Here is an 8890-nt window from a genome sequence, read left to right as displayed (position 1 = left end):
CAAAACATGCAAGAGAAACAGCTGGCATCCAGGAACAGTTACCTAAAAAATAGTCAATGCAACCATCAGGACCAAAAAAGTGAAGACAAGTTCCAGACTTCAATCAACTTGACCATATATTTATTTAGCATTTATTTTACATGCTGAAAAAAGCTGCAAGGAGTAATGGTGGCTACAGTAAACAACCCCACCTCATTATTCACATGGTTAGCTCAATGGGAGCAGACATCATCCACCTGATGTATCAAAAGGGTATGAATATGCACACAGCCAAGTGTCCCAACAGTGAATGAGCACTACAGAACTGAGTTGATCACAAAGTACATCAGGACTAACAGGGCAGCAGTAGTGGCTGGGCTACCAGACTCATTACGGGAGTGGTGTGGGTTCAGATCCAGGTAGGACCACTTTTGTTGAAGAAGTGGAAACAAGGACATTGCTTTGCATAAAAGCCACATCCAAAGGAATTAATAATAAAATGCATCTTATGCTCCTAGTACTGTTCAAAAACATGACAGAAGTGGACTTTAGCTGCTACATCATTTATGATGAAGGCAACAACTACACAAAAACGGGGAATAAAAGCTCTTAAAAACAACTGGCAGATGGTAAACTTAAAAAAAGACAGCAGGTGGTTCAGCATTTTAACTTTATTAAATGTGGCAAGCCATTCATATTTAACTGGTTTTTAAATCTTTATCAATTTCTGCAACACAAAAAAAAATACAAGTGCAGTCATTTCAGCTCCACATGCTTGGCAGGGAAGGGAGAGACTTAACATCCGCATCATACAAGAAACTGAGAAAACACACTGGAAGCATGGCAAGAAAGAGGAAAATGTGAGGACACAAGTGGCTGATTTTGGCATATACATGTGCAAAAAAGAGGTAACAGGGTGGTGCAGTGGCTGACTTTGCAGCCTAACAGCACGGTGGCACAAATCCAGACCTGGGGTGCTGGTATCTGTGTGGAGTCTGCATGTTCCCTCTGGCCCTGGTGCGAGTGTGTGCCCTGTGAGAGAGTGGTGTCCCGTCCAGGGTGTATCCTACCTTGTGGCTGTGGCTTGCTGGGATGGGCTCCAGCTCCCCCACGACCCTGCACCGAATAAAGAAGTTGTAAACAGATGTATGGATGCTTGTGCCATTAGTGCTCGTTCCAGAAGAATGAGTGATTATATAACAAAATGTCAGGCTAAACTAGTACACCGCTGCAGAAAGCACAAATGCAAATGATTCATATTGACTACACAACCCTGAGTGTTCAGAATGTTGTTCAATTACAATACCAGCAACACAGGTTTTTGTACAGTGCCTTACAAAACTATTCAAACACTTCCCTATGGTGTCGCATTTTGTGAAATAAAATAACTTTATATATTTCATTCCTGGCCAAATTTCCCATTGGCCTTTACCAATGGCCTCCTAATAACCCCCATCTCTGAACTGGCTTCATCACTCTGCTCTCCTCCCCACTGAGAGCTGGTGTGTGGGGAGCGTACTGGAGCATCATCCAGGTGGGGCTGCACACTGGTGGGGGTGGAGGGGATCCCCATTACGTGTAAAGTGCTTTGAGGGGAGTGTCCAGAAAAGCACTAAAATTCCTTACACTTCTGTAAGTCTTTCAACAGAATCCCAACAGGATTAAAGTCCAGACTAACTCAGACATCCACTTTGTTATTCTTAAGCCTCTCCGGTGTAGCTTTGGATCATACTTCTGCTGAGAAGTGAATTTGTTCCAGTCATACGTCTCAAGCAGATTATCCCCTAAGATCTGTCAGGACTTTGCTCCATGTTCCCTTCAGTCCTGACAAGCTTCCCAGTCCCTGCCGATGAGTGTCAGAACTCGAACATACTTTGCCACAACCCTGCTGGGCAGTAGGAGTGGTACTGACTGCGTGTTGCACGATAGTGGATTTGTATCAGATGTAACTCTGGAAAAAGTCCCAATTTAGTCTTGTTTGACCACAAAAGAAAAATGTCACAAGTTTGCAGCATAACTGAACTTGTTGCACACCCAGTGCAGGATATGCAATATGGGTTATTCAGAACCATTTAACCCCCTTTGTGGAGAGCCCAGGGTGTAGCTGACCCACTGACACTATTGACACTACTGACACTATCCCTGGGCCCTCACAGTTTAGTCCTGGCCTGGTGACTTAGCGTGGACGGCCTGACCTAGGCAGTGTCTGAGCAGTATGAAGCGTGTTCCATTTCTGGATACTGGAGTAGACTGTGCTCACAGGGATTTTCAGAGACTTCAGAATTGTTTGTACTCTTATACTGATCTGTGCTTTTCAATAAGTTTCTCCCTGCCTTGCTTTAAAAGCTCCCTAGTCATCATGGTTGACTCTTCACCACCTGACCAGACCCCTCATAGATAGAGGTGTATTTATTCTGAAATCATGAGGACCACAGACAGATGCCACTTTGTTTCAATACATATCAGGACTTTCTCATTTTTCTTTCATATTAATCATCCATTTAACTTCTTTCTCTCCTTTGCTTTGAATACTTGGAGGATGTTATGTTTATCAAATATTTCTACTTCAAAAAGTCATGACTGAAAGTTTTAAAGCTTTAAAGAAAATGTGAAAATTATGCAAGGCTCTATCTACTTTTGTAAGGCACAGTATGAAAGACAAAGAACAGTGATTCCAGAAAAATTCTTTCAGCATTGGGAAATTTTCAATGAGACGTGGTATCTATTTTTGGTGCCCAACATATTTCTTATTCCACCTCGGGCACCATCCTGTTGCAATTTAAATTATTAGCGCAAGGGTAACAGCTTACCTTCAGAGTCCTGGAACCTGATACACAAAACAAAAGGCTGATAAATTCTCAAATTTCAGTTTTAAACTTACATATTAAAAGTCTTACACTCGGTGTCTAACTTTCACGATGTATCCATTTACTTACAAAATATGAAGATTTTCACCAGAATACTTGAGCCTACAAACGAGAAAATATAAAGATGACAAATTAAAACATGGAAAAAAATGCATACTATTTCCGTATTTCTATTAATCAGGGGTGTGGCTGTGGAAAAGCCTACAGCTAGGGAGTGATATTCTCAGCCACGATTCACTCTTTCACTTGAAAAATATCCTCTCTGTAGAGATGCGTCTACACCTACAGCTGCGCAGTGTGGAAAACTTTCGAGGACACCCGTGAGTCCCAAGTTCCCTCGTTGCAAACCTGTGGCTCAAGACGCTGTCCAATTGTGTTATAGAAGCATTATGTTCTCCTGCACCTCAGACTGTTGTCCATTCAGTCACTCCATTACTGTGCAGTCACGTTTCAACAATGGAAAACAACGCCGTCACTGGAGCAGGAAACTGAGCCCGCTCAAGTCCGGGTGTGTAAAACATTTCGAATGTTTAATTTGACAACAGGATTGTACCCACCCGACCTGGGCATGCTGGCTGGGTCTGTCCACCTCTGTCCACAGCAGCGTGGGCCCCCGTGGGGAGAAAGCACGTACGCAGTGTGCTGTGCCCCTCACAGGAGCAGGGGTCAGCGTCGCGCAGAGCTGATCCCAGCCCCGCTGCCCGCGCCGCCCCTGGAGCCCTCGTCACAGCTGGGTACTGACGCAGGCCAGCTGAGTGCCCACCAGCTGGATCGCAACACACTTTCACAGCGAGCGCCTGCAGCAGACAAAAGGAGTTTCACTAATTGTAATAAATGAGGCGGATGGAACTATGCTGGTATATTCATCTCCATGTACAGGATCTAAGCTAAACCAGACATTATTAATGCAAAAAAAAGCAATTATTGAATGCTATATAAAAAGTGTAAGTGGCACATTATGGTAAAACTTGTTATAGATTAATATTGGCCTGAAGAGACAGGGGTTTATGCATCTATTTGCAAGAGGAAGTGTGAGGCCTTTACCTGCAATACCTCCCAGTGCACCTGCGGCCTGAGTCCTCACCGTTCATTACCGCCCTCAGCACACGAGTTCTCTGAAAACAGAAAATAATGCACATTGAGACCTAGATCAAGACCAGCACCCTGGTGTTCATCAGTACGTGTGCAGTTTTCTCATGGCTCTTGCTATAAACAGGTGAAAGCAGGGCCCTTTCAAGTGCTGTTACTGGTATGTTTGTTTGTGTTTGTTTTTTTGGGGAGGTAAGAAGCCCAGAGTGGCCCAGTGAGTGTGTGCACACTCCCCACACCTCTCAGGATACAGCACAGTACAACACCTACAGTATTCAGAGGGCTTCTCATTTTAAGCACTCTTCAAATAAAACTGTGAGCCGTGAAAGCTGTCCTATAGGGTCGACCCTTTCATATCTGTTTTATTAAAAAAAGAAATGTGCAACCAGCAGCTACAGGATTTGCTTTATTATCATACAAATACAGAATATCCACATTAGCTGTAAAAAAGATTCAGCAGTCTGACCTGAATCATCTTAAGCGGGCTTCAAGGTCCTGTACCACAACCGTGTCTTTAAGGGATCTCTGTTTATAGACAATCTTTTCAGTTCTGTGCAAATCAGCACAAACCTAAAGAGCCTGCTGTCTATATACGCATATTTTTACATTCTATATTTGCCATATTTTTTTCATACAAAAAGCAATCTGCAGGTTCCTGAATAGCTCATCCTGTATATGGCTCCTTTTTAAATTATGTGGCCCTATAGCCCCATGAAGACTACTGGTTCTAGTATGTGGAAAATGATAAAACCTCTTCCTCTCCAGGACTGCACTGTACTGAATTATAAGCTCGTTTTAAGACTACAGAGAAGCAGAACACAGCTTTATTCAACTGGTAAAGGACAGCTACTTCCTGGTCCTCTTTTTCTGTGACTTTGAGCACAATACGATTGACTGTTTCTGGAGGAAACAGTACCATGGTTTGTTTTCCACTGGCACAGACATACAAACCATAGTGTTCGTTTAAATTAAAATGCACAACAGCAACACTGGAAACTCCTCTCAATTTCAGCACAGCTTGGGCTGTGACTGGCTTGACTTAGAGTGACTTAAAGCTCATCTCAGTGAAGAAATTAAAGGGGTGGTCTTTAACAATTATGTATAGGAGGATAAAGGCCTAATTCTCCAGTGTTTTATTTTCAAGTAAAGGAAGTTACTTACATTCGCATAAATATCAGGGAGCATAACGTCTGGATTCTGGACAACCTTCTACGATCGCAGCAACCGTTTAGGGCCCACGCAAAAGCACACGCAGGTAGTGAACAAAAATGGAAACACGGATGTAGAGTCACTTAATAGGGTGCGAGGCCACCACATTTGAAAAGCATGGCTTGTTAGGAGTCTTGGTGTCAAGTTCAGCAGTGTCTGAAATTATGGGGTGCGGCTTTATTCTTCCAAGAGAACTATTGCCTGGTTGATGGCAGTGGAAAACACTGGGGTCTTTTCTACTGTTCTAGACTATCCCACGAATTCTCAATACCACCAGTGTCCTGCTCACCCAACCACTGGGAGCCCGCACACGTTCCCTGAAAGGAGACGCTGTCACTCCTGAAGACACCCCTGCTGGCGGGAAGGATATGAGGAGCCACATGGAGTGAAGATGGTCACTCAGTACCCTTCTGTCACAGTCGGCAGAGCTTGCCTTCTGTAGGAATGGGTGCACCCAGACAATACCAGGAAAAGAGCCCCACAGCATCATGGAGCCACCAGACCCCTCGGCTTTTGAATACAAGTACACGGGTGTGGGCTTTAGGTTGAAGGCCAAAGATGACTCATCCGACCAGATCACATTTCCCTACTGCACGGCCGCCCACTGCCTGTGCCTTCTTTGGGACTGGTGGACGGGCAAATGCCCAGTGCCAGGTGGGATGAGCGATTTGTGCACTGCAGCCCGACAATGGTACCCCCGCCCCGTTGTAGATGAAACTGGCTGCTCCAGCCCCAGGCTGGAATCCGTCGCCACTTGCTCTGCAGTTGCTCGCCTGTTAGTTGTGGCTTCACCTGGGTGTCGTGACCCTGGGCCGCGTGCTTCTGCCCACAGGTGCCCTTGGAGCTCCTCGCTCACATCACCCGAGATACTGCTGCTTGGGAAACATCGGCAAGTCAAGCTGCCTTGGTCACCGACTCTTCTGCCAAATGTACCCCCGCCTTCAGCTCTCTGTCAAGGTCACAGAGGTCTCCTCCTAATTACAGGGAATCAGACCTGTCCAGCAACTTCATACGTGACCCTAAGCATGCTGGGATGTTATCTGCTTAGTCCATGGGCCACACCTGTGTGGACGCCCTTGCTTTCAATGCACTTGGCATCCCTCGTTGACAAGGGAGTTTCTATTTTTCTTTGTCCACTACTTTAGGAGCTTCTACAACACAAAAAATACAGCTGCAGACAGTTTCATCATCTACTTTTTTATTTACACAGATAAACATAAGATGGAGAATGGCACAATACACAGTGGAACTCCACATGAAAGAAACCATGTGTGTAGAACCAACCTCTGATTAAAAACTGATCGTTTCTGTTCAATTCACACAGTGTTTGACTAGCTTATGAACCTGAAGCCTCAGCACAACTGTGCAAAATCTGTAAAAGGAGCAAATAAAGTTTGACCCCTGTTCATAAACTTTTCACTGCCTGTATATTATAACCACAAAAGCTGGAAAAGGCTTGAAATGATCAACTTCTTAAAATAAAGGGTTAGGGAACCACATGCAGGAAATACTATGCCCCTGGCCTCCTGATCGAGAGCCAGTCCAGTAACTGCCATCTCAGAGCAAAGGGAAGCTCCGCTGTGAGTTATGTCACCTGCAGTGCTGTCATGCACTTCAAGCTTGCCCGGGTTGCCGGACTGAACTACCAAGACTTGTCTTCACATACAAGAGCACGGCACTGTTTTGAAGTAACTAGAGAGATGAGGCACTGCGAACACTAACAGATGGGACTGTGGTTCAGTGGCTGCAGAATCGTACCCAGGGTAAACCTGCTCACTGTGATTTGCACAGATTAATCCATGGTCATACAGCTACCTTTTTCTGGTCGGGTATGCTGCTACCCGGAGCGCCTTTCAGATGTAGAGGCCGCAAGGCAGGACAACAAACCAGTCCATGGCAGGGCTCAGCTTAGGGAAACCAATTAAACACACCAGTATGTCTTTGGGAGGTGGGGTAAACCAAATCCAAAAGGAGGTGCCTCATTCCAAGAGCACGCCCAAGGAGCAGGAGCCAAGAGGCAGCCGTGTCCATCATGGCTCAGTGCCAAGATTCTAAATGTTCAAAAATGTTCAGCATTTCTGAATTAGCTGTTAAATATTTCTATCGCAGCTCATTTCATCGTTGCCTAGCCCACTAAATTTATTTGGTCATAAAACTTATCTTGCGGTATCACTGTTGCATTGTTTATACTCCAGTGCTTCGGTATGCTGGCCAGCAGTAGCAGTTGTGTGTAGAAATGTCATTTGCACAATGACGTGAGCAAAATGAACGGTTTAACGCACTGGTGATATACCTTTCTAAACTACTTTGGGACTTCAGTTTCAAAACACCATGAAACAAATTTCTAGTTATTTAAACCATAAACTTCAGTGCTTTGCAGAAGTATTCAGACCTTTGCAGTTTTCACATTGTTGCTGTAAAGTTGTCAGCAATGATACCGTTGACTCCACAAATTCAAAGCAAAACACAGACGAACATAAAGAATTCTACCTCCAGGAAATAACACTGCTAAATAGCCAACCTGCAGCTCCTTCAGCAAATCACCCGTAATGGCTACATGGACACACAGTTTTCACTGTATTGTGCATACTGCACTAGTTGGACATAATATATTGCACACACCCTGGACACATAGCAGTTCTATTTATATTGAGTTTTATCTGAGTTTATTTTATTCTATTTCTATTATGTAACGTTAATTTTGTGATTTTTACCCCCCAGTGAGCTCATAGAAAAGACATTTCATTGCCAGCAACTACTGCTGTATGCTGTATTGTTGTGCATTTGATAAATAAACTTTGACTGATTGATTGATTGAGAGAAAGATGAGAGAAATGTAGCTTCTCAGACAGAAAATGGAAAGGTCAGGATTGCCTATGTATTAAAACACTTTGCTATAGAAAGCCAGTTCAGGTGTGCAAAATTATCTTCATGAGCCACACAATTAGTGGCCTATGTCAGTGTGTAGTAATAGTGGTTCTCATGATTTCACATGAGAGGTCTTGGTTACGCAGTGAATTTCAAGCAAAGACTCAATTTTGAGAGCCTCAGAAAGGTCTAAGCACCTTTCAAAGCAAGTCAGGGAGAAAGTAACTGAAAAGCACAGATCAAAATAAGGGTACATAAATACTGAAATGTATGAACGTGCTTCATACCACCCACACACTGCCTAGATCAGACCATTCCTATGAACTGAACAGTTAGGACTTGAGGAAAGTTGTACCACTGTGTGGCCAACAGTGACTTCGAAAGTTACAAAGTTGTGTGTTTGCAATGGCAGAAAAAGTTAATGGGAAAACACCTTGCAAAAGGTTTTGTGGTCAGAAAACAGAAGTGGAACCTTTTGGTTTGAATGCAAAGAGTTAGAGCTGATGCACAACCCATCATAGGGCATCACTCTATCAACACCATCCCTATGGTCAAGCATGGTGGTGGCAGCAGTATACTGTGATTATTCTTCTCATCAGCAGCTTCTCATTAGACTTGACAAGACTAAAGGGAACACAGACAGATGGAGCAAGGTATTGGTAAGTCTTAAAGGCTAACAGTTAGCCTTTGGCTTAAACAGCTAATAGTTGCAAACCTATAACTAGGAGAAAAATCCACCTTTGAGCAGGATAATGACTTAAAGCACAAAGCTACACTAGACACTGAAGGACGGACTTTCTTTTCCTAAGCCACTCCTAAGTCCTGACTTAAATCATACTGGAGAGGCTGCGAAAAGCCCTGAAGGCGACCATCCATAT

The 8890-nt window shown here is 44.0% G+C and overlaps 1 protein-coding gene across 3 annotated transcripts in view; it reads right to left on the bottom strand.

Moving 5' to 3' along the window:
* Positions 1-98: 98 nt before the first annotated feature.
* pspc1 (paraspeckle component 1) overlaps positions 99-8890 on the bottom strand; it is a 51762-nt gene continuing 42970 nt past the window's right edge. Inside the window, exons 7-9 of one of the 3 annotated variants that reach the window (XR_016090917.1) lie at positions 3891-3961; positions 3404-3643; positions 99-2948 (exon numbers count right to left, since the gene is read on the bottom strand). Coding sequence is in view for 1 of the 3 variants with exons in the window: in XM_088912650.1 (XP_088768776.1) it covers positions 3631-3643; positions 3891-3961 (84 nt within the window). In the remaining 2 variants the exon portion in view is untranslated. Of the gene's footprint in view, positions 3644-3890; positions 3962-8890 lie in introns of all 3 variants that reach the window. The other 2 variants (XR_016090918.1, XM_088912650.1) reach the window with 2 other exon arrangements.

The sequence above is a fragment of the Atractosteus spatula genome, chromosome 4 (assembly GCF_055471065.1).
Source record: "Atractosteus spatula isolate fAtrSpa1 chromosome 4, fAtrSpa1.hap1, whole genome shotgun sequence".
Lineage (NCBI taxonomy): Eukaryota > Metazoa > Chordata > Actinopteri > Semionotiformes > Lepisosteidae > Atractosteus > Atractosteus spatula.
The sequence above is the reverse complement of the archived record's forward strand: the minus strand, read 5'-3'. Positions and strand labels throughout refer to the sequence as shown.